This window comes from Ictalurus furcatus, chromosome 10, assembly GCF_023375685.1.
Source record: "Ictalurus furcatus strain D&B chromosome 10, Billie_1.0, whole genome shotgun sequence".
NCBI lineage: Eukaryota > Metazoa > Chordata > Actinopteri > Siluriformes > Ictaluridae > Ictalurus > Ictalurus furcatus.
The window spans coordinates 21,807,246-21,830,021 of record NC_071264.1 but is presented as its reverse complement, the minus strand read 5'-3'; the positions used below and the strand labels follow the sequence as shown (position 1 = coordinate 21,830,021).

Genomic DNA, 22,776 nt, shown 5'->3' with positions numbered 1-22,776 from the left:
ACTCATTCACTTAAGACTTGACTTGTTTCGAACAGACGAACCATCTTATGATAACTATAAATGGATTAAAAATGTGTTGTTATTTAATACAAGGAGATGTTTGTTTATGGAAGGAGCTTAGAAATGATCAGAAGGTTTTCCGCCACTGGAAAGTCTTCAAGACAGAGGACTTTGTGATTTCCGGATTCTCTGTAACATGACACAAGGGTTTTTTTTTTTTTTTTTTTTGTCATATTCACTTTAAGAAAGAAGAAAAAAGAGAGGCTGGTTAAGGAACAAATGTTTATACTGTAGCTGCTAAGACATAAGTGATAAAAGGGCTTATGTTATTGAGGGCATTCCATAACATTACATATTAAGTTAAATGGTTAAAAAGCATGATGTGTCATTCGCAGTGGTACGAGAGGAGTAAAACGCTTCAGGATGTGTTGTTATATGAAAATAATCAAGTTACCACTCCACTTTGCATCCGGGTACGTCACGCCATGACATCATTGATTATTTTCCTATAATAGCATGTCCTGTCACGTTTTATTTGTTACTTTATTCGTTACTACAATATAAAATTCAACATGGTACTATGATTAAATACTGTGTGAACTGCAGCTGTGTGATATATTGTGTATGACATTCATTTATTCATTTTCAGTAAGCGCTTTATCCTAGTCACGGTTTCGGTGGATCCCGAGCCCATCCTAGGACCGCTGGTTGTGAGACGGGAATACACTTTGGCTGGGATGCCAGTCCATCACAGTGCACCATGCACACACACATTCACATACTCATTCACTCCTAAGTTCAATTTCTCTTTATTTATTTTTTAAACCCGGAGAAACCCACGTGGACAGTGGGAGAACATGCAAAACTCCACAGTAAACCAAGCTCGATATCGAGCCCGAGACCTTGAAGCTTTGACTGTTATCCAATGCACCACCATGCCACCTTTTTATATAGTGTATAACACAATTGTTAGTTTGTTCTGACTCATCACAGATTTTCCAGATCTGTTTGTGGGTGTTTGAGTTGGGTTTTGGTCTAAAACAAAATACACTTTTGTTCAAATATCAAAAGTCCTTCCTTACACAACTAGATTTTTATCTGGAGTTGGTGCTTGGAAATGGCCCAGCTGACTCATTCTTCCCCAGTTGTGTGTGTGTGTGTGTGTGTGTGTGTGTGTGTGCATGTGTGTGTGTGTGTGTGTAAATGGTAAGTGGTATGCACTGCACTGTTTCTCATTCACCCATTCTCACACACACACACACACACACTCTCACACTTCAGTGGCAGCAGAGCTTCCATGCAAGGTCCTAGCCTGCACTCAGGGTTCAGAGTCTTGCCCAAGGACATTTTGGCATGTGGAAGAACCAACAACCCTGCAATTAGTGGACAACCCTCTCTACCACGTGAGCCACAGCCGGCCCCAGGCACAGACCTGTGTGTGTGTGTGTGTGTGTGTGTGTGTGTGTGTGTTTTCAGGGGTTGGGGTGTATGGGTGTCTGCTCTCCAAGTCTGCTGAGCTTGTACATTTAAATACCTGAAGCTGAATATAACACTAAAGGTTAATTAACTAATATTAAATATAGTTTGGATCACTTGTGCGTGTAGCCATGTGAGAAATGCCGGCCAGCTAGATGTTCAGATTCTGATATGGAAGTGCTGAGTAAGACAGAGTACCGTGATCACACGCTCCAGTGAATTTATTTCATTGTTCCCAGCTTTAGACTTCAAATGTTTTGACCACCCCGAATACTGCGCTCTGCCACAAACAACATAGACACGCATTACCTCACAGCCTGCGAAGTGCCAGCGACTGGGGTGTGTGTCTGTGTGTGCATGTGCCTGTACAAGAGACAGGCTTACGCTTTGCTTTTTAATGTACCGAATAATGTAGCCATAGGGAATATCATGGCGCGAGAATCGTACGCATCAGTTCACCCTAGTTTGTCATGATTTGTGTGCTAAACAACAGAAAGATTCAAGATTATTCAGATTTACTGGCCATTTATAAACACAGGCTTTGGGATTCGTCCTTATGCATAGTTGTGTGGCTGTGTGAATGGTATTTCTGGGTCTTGATTCTTGCTCTACTTGAAGCTATTTATGTATGAGATATGGCAGCATGATGTATTGTCTGGTAAATGTTATAACAGCATAGGCGTCTGAAATATTACAGATCACATCCTGAGTAGCGTCAGACCTTAAAAATGAGAGTTTCTGTGCGTGTCAATGAAAGTCAGGCTTCACATGATCCAAATTCATTTGATTAAAATAACACAGGCAAGTCTTGCTCCTTGAACGAAGGCTTCTCCAGCATATATAATCACAGTATGGAGCAGAACAAACCAACAGAACTACATGCTTATGACATGTATAGCACTTTTTTTTTTTTGGTTGAAACTATGTACAGATGGGTTGCATGTGTTCGTAGCAGCCACTTTAGTGAGTGTGTGAGTGTGAGAAATGGCGATGAAGGGAAAAAAAACATGCTTTTAGATTTATTTCAGTGCAAGTATGATTGTGGAAAATTCATAAATTCATTAGCTAGCTTATAGGCATATAAAAGCTCCAATGTGCTGCTTAGTGTCATGTTTGTTTGCCCGGAAACCTCACGGACTAGGCTAAAAAGTGATAGCTTTATGATAACATAATGTAATAGCATATTGTATGTAGTTCATTGGTTAAGTGCATTAATACAGATTAAGGGAAAGGTGTGAGAATGTAATTATTATCCCCTTGTATCATTGGTGAGCGTTTGAGCTATGACCGGTGGTGTTCTCTCCTCGAATCACAAGTAAAATATATTAATAGAGTCGGGCTAGCTTCTTTATTTTCTGCGTTCTAGCTGCGCGACCATGGTAGTCATGGCAGTGGTGGCTTGACAGTTAAGGCTCTGGGTTACTGATCGGAAGGGCGGGGGTTCAAGCCCCACCACTGCCAAGCTGCCACTGTTGGGCTCTTGAGCAAGTCCCTTGACCCTCTCCCCTCCAGGGGCGCTGTATCATGGCTGACTCTGTGCTCTGATCCCAGCTTCTTAACTTGTTGGGATATGCAAAAAAAGAATTTCGCTGTAATGTATATGTGACTAATAAAGACTCATTGTCACTATCCCTAGACTATAGGGTTAGCTTATTTTCTGTTGTGCTACTCGGGAGCCTCTGTCGATTTCTTTCACTACAAGGAGTGTTCAGATAGTTTTGCCCCAAACTTTTTTTTTTGCTCGGTTTCATCAGTGTGTACAAATACATGCGAGGTTTTTAAAAGATTGTCATTTTACTCTTAAGGTGAGTACCAATTCTGATCAGTATGTATAATAAGAAGTCCAGTGACTGAGAATGTGAATAGGTTGTCTGTGAGTCTGGTGATTGGTCACATGACAGAGCATGGGGTTGACAGGGAATCATGGGTAATGAAGTAGGAAAGTAGGACATTAAGCAGTGATGCTGGTGTGAAAGTCGTATGTTAAAAAGTAGTTCAGGTAAGACAGCTGTAAATGTGTAGTATGAAATATGTAATGTATGAAATGTGTACTGTTGCCTAAATAATGTTATGCTGAAAAAAAAAAAACATTTTTTTTTTTTTAAAATCATTTGGCATTGTAGCTAAATTTCAATGAACACATTTTCTGGTATATTTTATACCATACCAAGTACAAACCCATTATTCAAATAATAATCACAATGAGGTTATGAAGACTTGTACATATTGATATTTCCAATGCAAGCATGTAGCAATAGCCACTTCACTGGATGGACCTCTGTAATTCCACATGTCCAACTGTTTGCAACATTCAGTAATTTCACATACACCCCCACTGCTCCAGGCTCTTTTTAAAAAAAAAAAAACAACAAAAAAACAAAATATAGGTGTGTGCTGATTAAAAAAATAAATGAGGTATAATTGAGTGTGCATGTGAGAGAGTATGTCTTGGTGTTCCCTCCAGGGTGTATTCCTGCCTTGTGTTCCCATGAGAGGCTCTGGTTTCACTGCAGTTCGTCAACCAAAAGCAAAAATTCTGGATACACTTGGCTGAAAATAACATTCAAAAATAAACAAACAAACAAACAAACAAAAAAAACGTATTTTTTTTAAAAAAATGCCTTTTTGTATAATTGTATAAATATGATGCTTTTTATTCATTTTCATGTGTCTGAATGAATATCCTTTGAAAAAGTACAAGGTGATGGAATTAACAGCACTTTTATTAAAAATCAAAAATAGCAATAACAAATGAACAATAAAACAATATAAATAAAGTAAATATATACATTTCATTGCCTTTTCAAATACTGTTGCAACAGATGGTGTTGGAGTGCTAGTTTGGGTACTTTTAAGCTTTGCTGCACTCTGCACATTGAATCGGATGTCGTGCTTTCAGGTGGTGTATCAGTACCTGTTGTAGAAATGTCCTTCGGCGATGTACCCCCTCTTGAATCCTCAACTGAGCAAAGACCGCAAATGTCCTTATCAGAAACAGAATGTAGTTCCACACTGCTGACATGATCGCTCTTTTCTTGGTAGCAAATGAGTATAAATATTTTATGCTTATAGAGAAATCTACAAGGTCTCTGAGGAAATGTTTCATATGCAGTCATCTGCTTGTTGTAGTACAACATGTATCGTGGTACGCCATCCTGGTTGTCTTTGAATGTGAAGCGAAATTTTAAAAGTGTTTCAATCGTCCTTTATTCAAATTTGGTCTCATGCACTGTTGCTTCTCGTGATCGTAAACCACCCTATACCACAGCATGGTTGAAATCTCGATTATGATTAGTCAGAAGGTTTCAGTACATTATCAGGTTTATAGTAACAACCTACACAGGAAGGGCTTAGCATATGTAATAGTTGATATAACATTTAATTGTTGATAATGTTTTCCATTAGAAGACTAAAAAATTCTCCAGTGTCAGCACTTTGTACCAGTCAGAGGTAAAGATGTCAAATTTTTCCATTAAAGGAAAGTCTTCAGGACAGAGGTCTTTATGCTTTACGGTTATGGTTGTCTTATTAACTTATTAAAGAGTGTGAAAAAAGATCGGCTGGTGAAGGAGTGATCGTTTAAAGCAGCTAAATCGTAAGCGACTAACTTGTTTAGAAGACGTTACACAACTTTAAATTATAACTAAAAACCCATGAAACAAAAGTGTGTTGTTCTACAATAAATTTAAAAAATTGTTAGAATTGAAAAACTGTTGTGGTATAAGAGGAAGTAAACACGTTAGGATGTGCTGTTATTGATAGAAAATCAACTTTGGGATGCTAAGAGTAACTACGTTTCATGTTAAACCACATTAGTCCACCCTACTGTTGTACCTTTTTCCTATTACTGCATGCCTTATTGGGTGTTATTCCCTACATATTACTTTACTTCTAAGGAAGGAAAGGTAGGTAGTTGGGACAACAGACAGGAATCATGGTATTTTGGGAGGTACATAATTTCCCACAAGCCACTTGCCACAACCTCTGTGTGTGGCCTTTCAGCTTTGAGTTGTAGTACCGCTGGACAAGGCTGTGATGTCATCAGTAACGAAATTCTCAGGCAGGAATCTGCTTTAATTAGTCCAAACTCCACTGGAGTTGAAGACAGTGAAAGGTCTTTTCGTGACAGAATGAATGGGATTTGGCTTAGGGTTTGTTTTAAGACATAATAAAAGACACAAGTGGAATAAAATTGTGGCCTCAGGGTGTGGGGTCAACACCGGCTAATTTCACACCTGGCTTGTACTGTTACCAGCTTTTCAGTCTGTGTGTGTGTGTGTGTGTGTGTGTGTTTCCCCTATTAAGTCAACCTGTCAGTCATTCAGTTTACTCCAGGGAGGTTTTTTTTTTTTTTTTTTTTTTACATCCACTGTGGTTGATTACACTCTAATCTTACAACAACTGTACAGAGAGAGTGACTTGTACACCAATGCACATTAAGCAACACAACGAAACACACACATTTAGGAACAGGCAATGTGCTGTTTTTTCCCCAGTCCAGGAAGGATTGACAGGTTGGAAATAATTGCAACTCTTAAACAACTATGTACAGTGATAATGAAATAGAATGAAATGTAGTAGAGGGGATTTCATGAAAGAATTTGGGACAACATCTGTTTTGATCTGTTTGAATGATGTTGATAGCGGGCTATGGGTGTTTCCTGTTTGTTCTTGAGTCCTCGTGTGCTCACTTGACGTCATCTGCTACAGCACAAGTTCGGTTCCAATACTGAAGAACGTACAGTACCGTGCAAAGGTTTTAGGCACATGCAGAGAAACGCTGTAGAGCAAAGATGACTTCAGTATAATGAAAGTAAATGTTTTTAGGTAAAGAGCAGTAAACAGTAGTAAATGAAACAAAGGCAATATTTGGTGTGATAAATTTTTTTTAATAAAAATAAAAATAGTAGTCTCTGGTACAATTAGTGCAGTTTTATAAGGAAATGAGCTGTAAGTTTTATTGAGCATCTTGCAGAACCAGGCACGGTTCTTCTGGAGACTTTGACTTTGTCGCACTTGCTTCTTATTTTTGCAGCAAAACCCAGCAGCCTTCATTGTCTCTTATGTAATATGCTGCTTTCTTTAGTGACAGAAACATTTTTCTGTAACATTTAATTTTGTGCTAGAAAACTAAAGTTTGAGAATCCAAAATGTTTTTTGTACTCGATAATGTAGAAGTCATAAAATTACAAATCTATAACACTAAAAAAATAGGCTGCCTAAAACTTTTGTACAGTATTGTAAGTACTAGAAAAGTTTAAATAACCCAGACGTGTTCTTGATCCAACCTAAACACTGAACGTCATTTGTTGACTTGCCTATGAGAAGAAATTTCAAGACTACATTTTTGCCAACATATAGAATTATTGGGACTTTTGAAGAAAAAAAAGAGCAAAAAGTATTGTATAAGATAAACATTACACATGATCATTGAGATATTCTACTCAAACAATTGAAAGGAACTGAATCCGTGAGCAAACTGTACTCATATAGAGTGAGGAAGATAGTGAAAAAGACAAAAAAGAGTCATCGTTTGAATTGAATTGCACAGCTTAGTTGTTTCTTGCAGTCATCAAGTTTCAAAGTCAACTGTTAAAAAATGAGGTAAGAAATAGCTAATACATGCTAGAACATGGTGCAAACAATTTCTAATATGGAAACTAGTTCCCACTGAGGTTAGCTATGTTAGCTAGCTAGGAAAATCAAATAAATAATTTAGCTACTTGAGAACTGTTGGTATTATAAAGAAGATTGGCACTGCTAGCACTGAAGGCAAGTTCATAGATGTTGAACAGGAGCATTTTCTAGCATTGTGTCTTTTCAAGTCTGTTTCCGCAAGTTAATTTGGCAAGAACGTTCCTCTCAGGAATGTAGGTTCCTGGTTTGGGAATTCTTGGTAATGAGAAGAAGTCTGTGTTTCTACCACAAGGTTTGGTTGAGTGGCAGAGAACTATGTGGAGGTCCTGAACTTTTCTAAAGCATTGGGTTTGGTGTTGATTTGTGAAATATTCATATTTTTGCTCTATCCAAGGACTACCAATCCCAAAATTGTGAATGTTCACTGAACATGCTATCACAGTCTCACACTTACAAATGACGAGCAATTCGCACAATTCAATTCATATTAAACATCATAAAATTTAAAGTTAGAGGTAGGGCGGGATTAGCATTTGTACTGTCCTACCTCACTGCGCTAATCTCAGGCTCTCACACAATAGGATATAATATAATTTCGATTCTTAAGGCAATGATTCATTTAATGTTTAAGGATACCACTGAATATGATACAATGGGATATAATTTTGATTCACAAGGCAACAATTCGATGTTTGATGATACAACTGAATCTGCTACAGTGCAATACGATGCAATAATTTCGTAGCCTCTGGACAATTTTTGATCAGCTTTGTTCACAATCTGGGGGTAAGCGTAACGTTAATTTGTGAATGATGATGATGACGTAGAGAAGACTATTTTAAGCATTAGAGTTATGGTCAAGTTACCTTGACAGAGAGTGCACTTAACTTGTTGCCTAGTGTCTGGTTAGTGTGCTTCAGCTAGGTCTTCAATGCAACAAGCTAATTTAATATCAGCAAATGCTCAGATCCACTGCTGCGGCATTGTTGCATTTCATTGCACACCTAAGCGAAGTTGAAATATAAAGGAATTTTAGCACTAGTAGGTTTGAAAACATCATATTTTATGAAGTTGTTAAAGTTTCTATAATTTAAGTGTTTGGCTTTTTAACTGCTGTTTTGTGGTTCATTTCAAGTAGCGCAACATTTTTGAACAGCAATGAGACAAAGAGTTCAAAGCACATTCATTTGAACCCTGCATCTGGCCACAGCACCAGCGTGCGTCTCTCAACTGATTCTTTTGATTTGAATATAATTCATGACATTGTCTTTTTTTTTTCTCAGTTTAATTTATTCACATGTGTTAAGTGATAGCATGCGGTGCTGTTTCCCTGTTAAGGAAACTTAGTCCAAACTTTTCAGTGCTTTATCCAATCTCAGGTGGACTGATATTTAGATGTTATATAAATAATAATGGGAAGATGTGAAATTACATGAAAAAACATGAAGGTGAAAAAACCTAAACTGTCCAATCGTAGCAGCTTCTTACACAACTTGATACAGTATAGCTCTGATCTCAATAATCCTTACATGCAACCTCTAAGCAATGTTCGTTTTTCTCAGTATAAAGTCCTATCCATCATCGCCTGAACTGTCGAGTCCAAACTGGCTTATGTCACTCACAGATGGAGACCCAAAAAATGATATGTGTGCACGGTTATCCCAAATGAAAATGTTGTGTTGCTTCTTTCAATAAAGCCATCTGGGTTTGATTTCATTTTAATGTCACTGGTTAAATATATGGTGGTCCCAGGCCAAGAGAGGCATTCTGGGATAAGGCCAGTAAGAGACACAAACCAGGTGCCTAAAAGCAGATACGCAGTGATGCGACAGCCTTCAGATGTCACTTTGTTGGCCAACTCGATGATTGATGCGGCTTTAAACTAATGAGTTCCTTTGAAGGCACTCTGTTACAATACCAGATGAAATGCACCTTCAACAAAAAAGTCTCTGCTGAGCTGGGAAGAGATTTATATTGGCGTTGACTAGCATGTTCATCAGTTATGGAGGATTGCATCATTCAGATGAGCTAAATAAAACTTCTTATTCATTTTGCCTTAATGAAGGAAGGTGCAAAATACAGACAGGTCTATGCATAGATTCATTTAGTGTGAACGTCCAAGCCTAAAAGTGAGATGAGAACGACAACCGCATGAACTATTACAACCAAAGGGCGAGTATAATTTTGGAATTTAGTTTTCACCATTAGGAAACAAAATAAAACAAGTTACTAACTTTAAATAATGAGAGTTTATTGAATGGTAGTCAACGCTAATAAAACTATTCCTTTCTCAGCAGAGACTTTTGTTGGAGGTGCTCTGTTACAATACTAGATGAAACGCACTTTCAACAAAAGACTCTGCTGAGCTGGGACTAGATGTATCTTGGTGTTGAGTAGCATCTTCTTCAGGTATAGAGGATTGTGAGCAGAATGAAATGTCTTAAGGATGAATTATACTTGCTTTTATACTATGCATATGCATACACAAGATGGCATGGTGCAGTACCAACACAGTGTGTGCAAGTAACAAAAAAAAACTAGCATTGCCTCAAATCACCTACTACTGTATTGTTCTAGACAGTTATTGAGTACTGCTTTTTATTTTTATATTTAGTGTTTAAATTTTAATAATCCCTCACATAGACTTCAAAACCACCAAAATGTCTGTTTTCTGTACCAGACTTCTGGATTTTCTTGATCTGAGCCGCAGCTCACGACAACAATCACGACGACAGTGGAAAGTTTGAACAGAACTCATCATTGTGTTTAACATCACTGTGCATGAAATTGCTAAACATTTTACAGTTCATTTGGAAACCTGACAGAGATCTAGCGGCTGTCACTTTTAATCCTCCAGATGTACATAACATATGCAAGCGAGTACGTGAACAATGGTGCTCGCATTGCTGCTGCTTCTTCACGTGCACGCAAAGTCAGGCATCGAGTTTAAACTGGGCTTTATCCATTGTGCGTGTTTGCCTTAATGAATGAAAGTGCAAAATGCAGCGTCTATGCAAATAGATCAAGTGTGAGTTTAGTGTGAGTTAGCAAGGCTAAAACTGACTTGGAACAAGGATTACATGACCACATTATTACTGAAGGGCAGGTATGAAGCTGGGATTTTAATTTTAAATTAAATTTACTAATTTAAAACTATTTACTAAGAGAGAAGGTTTATTTAAATTATGTTTTGTTATCTCAAAATAATGCGAATTTCAAATTTATGTCTTAATATTACAACAGCAAAGTTGGCTTTATTATTTTTTTTCTTTATATTCGCCAACTCTGACGCCAACACCATTTAAAGAGAGCCTGCAAAAAGCTTTACATCTTTACATTAATATCGTATTTTGGCCAGTTTTTCATTGAGTCTCACATCTCCTTTCCTGTGTGTTGTACTTGACATGTACATCCATATAACTTCCGCTTTGACAGTTTAATCATTGTTAGTAGTAGAATTTACAGCATTATGATAATATTATGATGATACAGAACAAATATGACAAAAGATTGGGCCAAAGGTTATTGCAATTTTACATACCTGATTCACAGTATTGTTATCAAAGATCATTCAAAATATCGTGCCCCTGCACCCCAGAGTGTCGACAATATGAAGGTATAAATACTATAGTTTAAGACAATACCTCAGTAAAGTTGTAACAGGTAATAAAACGGTGGGGATTTTTAATTATCAGCATGTATAACTGCAACACAATTCATATATCAGACTGCACTGTCTTGTAAAAGTCCTCTTCATATGCAACTACTACAGATAATATATTGCCCATTAAATCATGCTTGGGACAGTGTTATTAAAGAGTTGTGCAGGCTGATGGTGGGAGATGCAGTAGCATGTCTTTGCTCTGAGGTATGCTAGGTTTCTAGGAACACAGAATGTCTTAAAGAATGTTTCTTAACAACGGAAGGGTCATAAATTAAGAATTAACTGTATATTTTTTCAAAGGGTCAAAGGTTATTTCTAAGAGAGTTTCTCTGGCAGTCGATGAAATGTATTGTTAAGGATTTCGAGTCTCACTACTCTTGCACTTAAAAATGTGGCCAAGATAAAACCTTGCAAGTTGTATGTCCCTAATTTTTGCTACAAATATACTTAGAATCATTTCCCTTTTTCCGTACATAATATTTTAGCTGTGATGTTTTTTTTTGTAGCTTTCTTTCTATTTCATCTGTATTAAAAATAAATCATTTTAGTAGAAAAACCAACTTGGCATTGTGAGCAGATTTTAGAGGAGCCCGTACATATAAACTACAGTTAGTACATCACTTCCTGTGTGACTTTAAACCCAAAAATGGAATGATTTTAGAAAATATACTGTAGAGCAGTGATGACCAACCCTGTCCCTAGTGATCTACCTTCCTGAAGACTTTAGCTCAACCATAATTGTATCCACCTGACCATCTAATCCAGGGGTGGGCAGTCTTATCCGGAAAGGGCCGGTGTGAGTGCAGGTTTTCATTCCAACCAAGCAGGAGGCACACCTGATTCCACCTGTTTAATCAGTTGATCTTGGCTTTCAATAGATTCAGGTGTGGCTTCTGCTTGGTTGGAATGAAAACCTTCACCCACACCGGCCCTTTGCAGATAAGATTGCCCACCCCTGATCTAATCATTGCCTTAAGAAGTTCTTGATAAACTAAAACAGGTGTGTGAGATTTTGGTTGGAGATGAAACCTGCAGGAAGGTAGATCTCAAGGAAGAGGGTTGTTGACCACTGCTGTAGACCAATGGTTGTTAAGCTTCACTTCACAGGTTTCAAATTCAGTTCAGATCCACTCATGGTGCTGTGTAGATGAGCCTTCAACATTTCAACATCAGTTCAAGTGAGTCAGGATCATTTAAAATGGGCCGCATCAAATGAATACACATTAAAAAGTTGTCCTCACATTGCTATTACTTTAACTGATGATTAACACCAGTGTAACTGGTGAATAAATGGGGTCAGAGTTACAAATCTCGCAGGTATACAGAGACCAGTGAACTGAAAACTACTCATCAAGCCTTGTAAATGAATTTAATATAGACACATGGTAATGTCCTTGACATTAGCTCATTTTGGGTGATCAATGCTAAGACCTTTGCATTCTGGGAATGAATAGCAGGCTCAGAGGAACATCTGGCTAGGATAGGGGGAGTGAGGGAAAATAGTCATGGCTGTAGCGTTTGACAAATTGTTATTCCACATGAAGCTGGAAAAGTGTCAGGTCTGTGTTTTTAAAATGCAACAACACACTCTAACGGAATATTTTTTGTTTTTACCCACACAGGTATCGCCTATTTAGGTGGCACCTGCAGCGCCAAGAGGAAGTGCGTAGTAGCCGAGGACAACGGCCTCAACCTCGCCTTCACCATTGCCCATGAGCTCGGACACAGGTGAGTCCAGAAAGTACCACAAACACACCATAAACGTAATCCCGTTTTCACAATACAGAGAAAGAGTCTGGTTCCACATCGTACTACATGGGTGCTATACAGTACATAGAAACAGTCCAGTTTTAAAGAAACAAAGACAATTTTTCTGGCGAAAGAGTCCATTTCAGTGGGAAAAGATGCAGGATGCAAAAATGAATTTACTTACAGTATCAGTTACATCAGAGTGAATGTAGCTTAAAGTTTAATCCCACAAATTTGTGGACTTTTGAACTTTGAGCTTTGTGAGATTCACGGGTTTCATAATATCACTTGGTGCTTGCAAAAATAAAATTAAAAAAAGATTAAAAAAAAAAAAACTGGAAAAAAAAATCCTAACTGGCTACATTTATGGGGATCACGGTGGCTTAGTGATTAGCACGTTTGCCTCGCACCCCTGGGGTTGTGGGTTTGATTCCCACCTCTGCACTGTGTGTGTGGAGTTTGCATGTTCTCCCCATGCTTCAGAGGTTTCCTCTGGGTACTCTGGTTTCCTCCCACAGTCCAGTACATGCTTTGTAGGCTGATTGGCATCTCTACATTGTCCATAGTGTGTGAATGTGTGTGTGCGTGATTGTGTCTTGCGATGGGTTGGCACCCCATCCAGGGTGTCCCCATCCTTGTACCCGAGTCCCCTGGGATAGACTCCAGGCTCCCCATGACCCTGCGTAGCTAGCATTATCATGATTTCCTTGAAAACCACATCCCGCCAGGACCAAGATGACGGACAGATAAAACAATGCCCTGCAGATGAAATAAATGTGGTTTTGCTTTCTTTTCTTATCAAAACTGGATGTTGGGTTTTAATTAGTTCATTGGTCATTTTGTAATAGACAGCAGATATAGCCTGTACAGTGATTATTACCAGTTTTGTCACCTTGGCTTGTCGGTTAACTAGCTTAAGTTAGCTTAAATTGCTAGCACTAGGTTATTATAATCCAATGTTGAGTGTTATTAGCAATTTAACGTTATCTTAATTGGACAGCAGGACAATCTCACGTGCTACTGAGACATACTGTACTATAGCAGGGGTTGTCAGCTGGCAGATCAGGGTCCAGATGTATTTCAACAAATGGAAGCAAACCAAGCATAACATAATGACTTGAAATTATTTATAGACATGAATTAATCAATAAAGGTTGTCTTTCAATCATGTTTGTTGCTTATCCAGAATTTTATCCAGAACCTCCCTGGTCCATTATAAATTGAACTGAATGCCCATGTACCATAGGCTGGTTTTTAAAGATTGACTAAAACCTTAAAGAAAGCCTCAAAAAGGATCAAGCAAAAGCCAGCTGTCATTATAGAAGAAGATTATGCTAGCTGATTACCTATGACTTTCCATAACTGTTAGCGTTTTTGGCCGAAAAAATTGCCTTAAACACATTCTAAACTTCTCTGTGTGTGTGCATGAATGCTTGATTTTCCCACTCTGCACAAAACAATTCATTTGTCCTCTGTGCCACATACTGGCTGAAAATATTAGCCCTTTATCCAGTCCAGGCTCCATCACGCTGTAGGTTGTACTACTTTTTCCACAACTGTGCCGTCTCATTATCTTCCCTGGTGTAAAGAAAGCCTCCTTTGATACGCCAGCATTGGGCAGCCAACATCAAACTCACCTGGATACGTAGCCAAGTTGTATTAGCATTAGCGTAGGCTTTGTGGCTGTGCCAGTCATGTGTGGAGTTATCTCAGCGGGTGCTTTAAGGTCTGTCATTAAGAAGCTGGCATACAGCGAGACCGACTGGTGCCGAGATGCAGGACATGCTCGTGTAGCCGGTGCCACAGCTCTAATACACATCTCACACACCCACACACACAAACCCCCATTGTGCTCACTCTGTAAAACACCTCTTAAAAAGTGAATATTAGAGCTTTGCGTGGAACTTTATTTGAACAGCATAAAAAAAAAATAACTACAGTGTAGTGTAGCATGTAAGGAGAATTGAGCGTAGGCGTTTCACTTGGATTAGCCAGCAAGCTATATATGTCGACTTGACATTTACATGCTCACGTACACTTTAAGAGGCCAGTCCACCTTGGCAAATTCTTCCGTTTTAAGACATTCGAACTTAAATACTAAAAAAGTCTGCGTTGTTTCTGTCCAATTGAGTGGAACTGATTATTTGAACGCTGTCTGATTGTCAGAGGCTTAGATAAAACAGATTACTGTAAAATATAGCCTGAACTGGAGAATAGGCTCCGTGTTTCATTACTTTCTCTGATTAACATTTCATTACGCTGCCATTCGTCACACAAGAACAACTCTTTGGAGCCATTAAATGATCTTTTGTTTTGAAGAGTTGGTGAAAACAAAATGTGTAATTATGTTTGGCGATCGTAAAAGCCTAATCCGTGGGGTTAGAACAGGAACTAAGTCATGTGGGGAAACCAATTAAATGTGACGTCTCGTCTTGTTTGCACAAGTTATTCATTAAGCAGACGCATTTTCCTTGTTTTAGCGATTTGGTCCACGTTCTTGTCAGACCACAGTGATTGGTTTTATTTTTCCAAATCAATCATTAGTGACATTATGAGTCCAGTGTGGACATTCTGATATTATTTTCACATTACAGCATTACAGTAATTACTTAACCTTTTGCCACAGTTTGCAATATTGTTGCAGTATTAAATAGGACTTGCTACATGTTTAAAGGGAAAATCCACCCTGAATGACATGCATATCAAGATATCCTGTATATTCAATTTGAGCTTTCATTTTTGCTAAAGATTTATTTTATGAGTAAATTCCTACGCTACCCACAATGCCGTGCGGCTTCCCAGTGATAATGGCGCCAGTGGGATTTCATATCTATCTAAAGAGAGCGATGCAGTGTAGTTCTTTAGTCTGTCCGTAGCATATGTACTCTCTGCGAAAACAGATCAGCTTCCAAAGCTTCAACATTCATGCCAACACCTCCATCAGCGCCGACATGGTTTTCATCTCGTAGATCATTACCTTGCCGTGCCGATTCTCTGCAGTAACATAGTGCAACTGCGTCATATAGTTTACTGCGCCACTATTTGTGCGTTTCTGTGTTCTGTGATTTCTCATTAATATGATGTTGAACATTGCTGGAAAATTGTGTGAGAAAAGGAGCTTTAAAAAAAAAAAAAAAAAAATATATATATATATATATATATATATATATATGTATATATATATATATATATATATATATATATTAGGAGCTATCTGTTAAACCTGACTGTTATCACGTACATTTGAGATTGGTGGAAATTTTCATGCAGTGTCACCCATTTCATGCAGATGTCAGTGATTCTCCAAATAACAACAACAACAAAAAAACCACAACACTGACCAATAAATTAACACCAGAATCACTAAGCGCAAAACAAACATTTCAACAGAAATATATTTAATGTGTTGCAGGGTGGCGTTTTCTTTTCAATATCTGATGAGTAACTTTATTATTTTGCATAAAAATCAGAACAGAAAAAGAAGAAAAAACATCAGAAAAAAAAATCTGTTTCTTTTTAAAGAAAATGTTGCTTAAGGGCTCTATTAATTTGTGCAGTGATGAAAAATGACTGTATGCATTTTTGTGGTTGTCTTGTATGAATAATCATAGAGCAGCACTGCAGGCAGAGAATAGCTTTGCGTTGCATTATTGTGGTCTGCCTGTTTTGGGAAACTTTTCTGCTAGTGTGGTCCATGTTACTAATTTGACAGTGAAATTCGTGAGTATGATTACAGGCCTGCTCTTTGTAATCCTCTCTACACACACATTTGACCTCCTTATGGGACGCCATAACTGGACCACTGCTTCTATCTAAAACTCAGAGTGCATACAGCTGACAAAGGTCTCCTTGGTATTTTATCTAGATGAGCCAAAAGCACTTAGTACTCATATTACTGTTTTCATTAATACACAAAACAGAAAGTAAAAAAAAAAAGTTGAGGCCAAAAGTTTGCATACACCTCCACACATTTCATGTAACATGCATTTGTTTCGGCCAGTCAATGAGGCCAAATCAAATTTTTTCACATCAGAGGTCATTTTAAAACAGATTAGAGACAGCTTTATTACATCAGAAAGCGGAGGCTTCTGTCTTCATTGCAAACTCAAGCACACCCATGTAGCGTGCATTTCTCACCTCTTAAACAAACTATTGTACTTAAAAATCTGTCAAATAGAGATCTGATTTTGGATCCATTTTCACGTCATGTATCACGCTCGTGTCACTATTTGATGTCGTCATAGTGTGACATCAGGATACAAATGCAACCCCAATACCAAAAAAGTTGGGACGCTGTGTAAAATGTAAATAACAACAGAATGCAATGATTTGCAAATCTCATAAACCCATATGTCATTCATAATAGAACATAGAAAACATATCAAATGTTTAAACTGAGTAAATGTACCATTTTAAGAAACAAATAAGGTAATTTTGAATTTGATGGCCTCAACATGTCTCAAAAAAGTTGGGACGGGGCAACAAAAGGCTGGAAAAGTAAGTGTTATTAAAAAAGAAACAGCTGGAGGTTAATTGGCAACAGGTCAGTAACATGATTGGGTATAAAAAGAGAATCTTAGAGAGGCAGAGTCTTTCAGAAGTAAAGATGGGCAGAGGTTCACCGTTCTGCAAAAAAACTGCGTCTACAATTTGTGGAACAATTTTAGAATAATGTACAAAATGCACGTTAGCAGTCGCGTTCATGTCTTACGTTTTTTAGTAAAGATTCGCAATTCGCTTTTATTCGAAAATAAACTTTTTTGTGTCAGAGAGTCAAGAAATATTTCACAAAAGTGCTTCTGGAGATTTATTTGCTGTGACAGAATAATAGAGATTTCATGTGTTTGTGCTATACACCAAAGACATTTGGGTTTGAGATCAATAGATGAAGATGACACTGTGAGAGAATTTAGGATTTCAATATTTCAATATTTTTAAGTGAATATTTTACAGTTCCTAAAATGATACAGTCTGTTTTGTTCACCAGAGGAAAAAAGTAATCACTCAAAATACATCATACTTATACACATTTTGTGAGAAGCTTGTGGAAGGCTACCCAAGAGTTTGAGTTAATTAAACTGAATAAATTAATAGGCAATGCCACCAAACGCTAACAAAGTGTATGTAAACTTTTAACTTTTTATAGCTATTATTTTAAAATTGGAAATAAAATAGACACCCTAGTTGACTTAACACGGGATATGTATGAAAACATGAAATGTGTGAAGTTAGCCTCCTTAGCCTTGGTGTATGTAAGATATTGCTTTCCTGTAGTTTGTATGTAGAATTTTGGCCTCAGCCATAAATTTAGCTGGTCAGCTAAAAGTCTTGTGGATAGTTGGTGATGCCCTCCTTATTTAATCTAATGTGCTATATGTATTTAGTTTGCAATTTCCACTGAAATTTTTCAGGAATTATATGGTTTTTTAATTTAATTTATTTATTTGCTGTTCATAGCAAGCATTTGTTTATGACATGCCAAATAATTTATTATAAAAGCAGTTGTATTATACGTTTTCCCTTGCCCTCTATTTGCCATTACACAAACAGATGGATGATGAACTGGATTCAGGGAGCTGCTGTGCATGACATCGCCAAGAATATCAAAAAAGCATGAATATATTGGAGCATAAGACAATTTTCAATGGAATACCCAGATCTTTGCACATTATGTTGCTTAGCAACCAGAGGGGAAAAAAAAACTTATTCATGATAAATTCACTGTAATGCACATCCTCTTGTAGGTTCTTGCTTTATTAAAAGTTTCCGAGTAAAATACTGTATATTCACTAAAGGTACAAAACCTGTACCCCTTGATGGTGCCTTATTAGTGACAAGGAAAATATATATATATTTTTTATTTATGAGAGAGTGTGCTTGATTAGCAGGGTCTTGAAAGCTAGCAAGAGAGGTATGATTTTATATATATATATATATATATATATATATATATATATATATATATATATATATATATATATATATATAATTTGTATATTTGTGCATATGCATAGAGCCATATTTTTTAGCAATAACATGTAAGACTATACACGTTAGCAGCATTGTTAGCTGTTTTTCTACTTGTTTTATAGTTAGATTTTTATACTCCTGCTGTGAGTCCAAAGATTTTTATTGCTTATATTTCAGAACAGGAAGAATAAGACACACCCTGGAAATCCACACACCCCATTCTTTATTAACTTCTGTGTTTTGCTGTCTCATAGTTTACTTTTTTGCTTGTTGTTTTTAATTTTGGAAATGTAGGTCAGGGCTTGAGTGGCTCTATCTGTGCCTGGGAAGCTCTCCGGCTCAGTACACATGAGCCTTCCAGCACCGTGTCAGGATTGCTGTGCTTACATTTTTTTGTTTTAGTGTTGTAAATAGTGTTTAGGGTTGGTAGTCATTGGTGCAGTTACTTGTGTTAAGTGCTTTGGCCTGAAACCTTAAGAGATGGCTGGAAAGTGTCCTGTGGATGTGTGTTTGTGTGTGTGTGGTATAAAAGTGTCATTTTCCTTTACAGCATGGGCATGAGCCATGACGATGACCATGCGGCTTGTACAGGCCACTCGCACATCATGTCAGGAGAGTGGGTCAAAGGTCGCAACCCTAGCGACCTCTCCTGGTCTACCTGCAGCCGTGACGACCTGGAAAACTTCCTCAGGTGAGAAGTCGTCATCACTGTCATTCCACCTTTCTACATTATAAAGCAATACTGCTTTGCTGGCACTGGGAAAGACTTGGGGAAATTCACTCATGAGCTGTATGTAAGGGTGCTTTCACATATGGAGAGTTTAGTCCCTCTGAATCGAAACCTGGCGTGTTTTCCATTCTACGCACTTCTTTTAGATAGATGGGAAAGCAGCAATCACACATGGACCAGAACAACTGGTTCGAGCGAGGTGGTCCCGGCCCAGTTCCAAGTGAACTCTAGCATGGTTCAGTTGCAGTGAGAAAGCAATTTGTCCCTGAATCGACCTGACTGCAGGACGTGAGCCAAAAAAAATTCTATGTATTGTGGGTTGTAGGCAGCAAACAGAGCCAGAATGTAGAAGAAACTCAGTGTGTTCTGGGTATTTAGACCGATGGACTAAAAGTATTTTCTCAGGGGTCTTTTACAAACTTAGGGCTGTTCAATCCCAGAATGTCTCGCTCTCTCAGACTAATCAAGAATGCAATTCTGGCTTTATAGTCTGTCCGGGCTTCTCCATCAGTAAAAGTAAGCAATGTCATTCTATCAAGCAGCATCATATTTCAAATGAATTATGCTAAAGATTCTATTTATTTTCATGTCGCTACTTTTAGTCATTAACCTGAGATGTTTGATCAAACCATGACAAACACCTGGAGTACAGAGTTAAGGTTTGATCTGATGCTGTGTAACAATCTAGACAAACATGTATACAAATAATGTGAATTCATAGCTACCAACCCATTACTCAGACACGTCAAATGCCTCCTGGTGACGACACTACAGCTCTCCATCACTATCTATGCTGTTGACCATCAACAGTTCAAACATAAATGTACGGTATAAGTCCATAATCACACTGTTGTCTTCGATATCATCTTGGAAACCCTCCACAGTTGAAAAAAGGCTCTCCATATACTTTTCGCTGTGGTCCATATTTAGGTAGTTTGTTGTCAGGTTTATTTAGATTTGGCGAGGGGGTGGGTTATCTCAAACATTGGCTCCTGGCTGTTGTGTGAATCAGTCAAATCCTTCAACACACCAAAATCTACACAGCTCTCAAGCCATTTCATTGAGATTTTAATTGCAGGGTCATTTAATATCAATATACGATGTGTGTGAAAATATACACTACTCGTAGTACTGATTATGTGTAATTAGCAAAAAATTGAAAATCTGTTGCTCTGCACTCCTTCAATGGTAAATTGCCTACGTGCTGCAGCTAAGGCCTCAATATCTAGCGTCCATGAACTCTCTCTGGGCTCAGTGGTCCGACCTACCAGGAATACTGGATCACCAAAGCCACTCTAATTTTCAACATGTTTGATAGTTGAGATAGTCTAAAAGCTAGGATATATGTTTTTTGAAAACTCATCTCAGATTAAAAGCTCTATCTGTGGAATCCATGGTGTCATTTAGGATTTTTCCCCACATCACAAGCAGTAGGAAACAGTTTGTTCTCCACCATCTCCTTTTTGCTGATCTTATCTCTCAGGCTTTAGGGTCTCTCCAGGATCCAACAGCTTCAAGAAATCCTCAGTGTTGCCAAAGCAAAGCCAAACCACATTCACTCTCTCACACACACACACACACACACACACACACACACACACACACACACACACACACACACACACACGTGCACACTTGTTTTACCATCCTTATGAGGACTTTCCAGAGACATACTTATTAAGTATGGTTACTTTAACCTCAGTAACCAAACGGAAATTTATTTTTTCATATAAATTGCAGTTTTATGTAAAATAGCTGTTTTCATTCTGGGGACCAGCCAATTGTCAAAACTGTTAGAAATTCCTTGTTCTTGTCCTATCCTGGTCCCCACTGATCTGTACAAAAACCTGCCCCCCTCGCCCCCCTCGCCCCCCCCACAAAAAGCCCCACGAATAAACCGTAGACTAAAAAAACATGGTAATATAAAAAACTTTTTTAAAAACCATACACTTACCCAACATGGAAGTGATTTGTGCCAGTAGCTGCTTTATAATACTTTATAATAGAGGAAAATCAGGAAGTGTAAAATGCCGCAGCATTCCAGTTTAAGCCCGAACTACCGTAGTGCACTGATTTCAATGCCCACTGGCATTAAACAGAGGGTTTACCTGTACTTAAAATAAAAATAAGTGTAGTTTTCATGGTTTTCTGGTTCAACCCATTTGCTTGCACTTATTCACGGAGCAAGAGATCTGATCTAGGTTAAATGTAACAGCTGAAACGTGTACTTTCAACTGTATCTCCTGACGTCTCCCACAATTATGTGTAATTTGCGATGTTTATGTAAGAGTGTACGCACGGTGGCTTAGTGGTTAGCATGTTTGCCTCACACCTCCAGGGTTGGGGGTTCGATTCCCACCATGGCCCTGTGTGTGCGGAGTTTGCATGTTCTCCCCATGTAGTCCGGTTTCTTCCCCCAGTCCAAAGATATGCATTTTAGGCTGATTGGCATGTCCGTAGCGTATGAATGTGTATGTGTATCTGCGATGGATTGGCACCCTGTCCAGGGTGTACCTCACCTTGTGCCCGATGCTCCCTGGGATAGGCTCCAGGTTTCCCCGTTAACCTGAAGGAAGGATATTTCTGTACAAACAATAGCAATGGATTGATTTGTTAAGATCAGTTTTAATCTTGAAATCTTTATGTTACCGAATACCCCGTCGATTGTGCAAGATAGTGTGCTGAGAATTTTAAATAAATTTCGCTGATCTGTTCTATTATTCCTACCTCTCTGAAAGTAGGAATAATTGGGATTTTTTGGGGGGTGGCTGGGTCATGAGAATTTTGGGCCCTAATCTCACACATCAGACCTGTCTGGATGTGGTCTAATATTCTAACGAACACGCTTGTTAGACGCCTCGCCGTCCGAGACTCTGTGCCAGTCCCACATGATTGAGCAGGCATAATATGCCGTGGTATAAGAGAACTGTTTAAAATCTTTGAAAGCTGTGACAGCTATGTAATGTCATCAAACTGGTGCCGGATTTCATCCTACACTGCGATGTAAACGTCAGAGACATTTAAAGGTAGTGGCGTCTGTGCGCTGCTGTCACTCGATTCTGTTGTTCGCATACATCAGATGCCAAGCATTCTCAGAAATCTGTCCTCTTTTTCTGCATGCAAGCAACTGATCTTTGCCAACTCTTTATCAGAACATCTTAGCTCCGTGTGAAAGCGTCTTAGAGTGGAGAAATGCAGCAGTGTAAAAAGGTGAAATCTGTGACACAAGCCATGTTCTTGTCACGTTAGAATGCAGCGAGTCAGAAGATGGATGGATTAGGTTTTTTTTTCTTTCCTGTGGAGGATATTATGTCTTGTTCGAGTTGGGAGGAAATCTAGAAGCTGGGAAGAAAATTTTGAAGAAAATTTAGAAGCTGGGAAGTATAAAGAAACTATGTGAAATGTGTCTATGCATGCTGTCTGTGTAATTAGTTGCTGTGGTTTTGTAATGACCAGACCTGAAAAACAGTAAGACAAGGGTCAGATTTGTGTTTGCATAGGTGGATTATGTCATATATTTTCCTTTTAATTAAAATTTTGTTTTTGTTTT

General features: G+C 38.2%; 1 protein-coding gene across 3 annotated transcripts in view; it reads left to right on the top strand.

The window, feature by feature from the left end:
• The window catches only part of adamts17 (ADAM metallopeptidase with thrombospondin type 1 motif, 17), a 154,952-nt gene that overhangs the window by 55,878 nt on the left and 76,298 nt on the right, over positions 1 to 22,776 (top strand). For all 3 annotated transcript variants that reach the window (XM_053635236.1, XM_053635235.1, XM_053635234.1), the window contains exons 8-9: positions 12,400 to 12,505; positions 19,047 to 19,187. In XM_053635236.1, the coding sequence (XP_053491211.1) occupies positions 12,400 to 12,505; positions 19,047 to 19,187 (247 nt within the window). The remainder of the gene's footprint in view (positions 1 to 12,399; positions 12,506 to 19,046; positions 19,188 to 22,776) is intronic.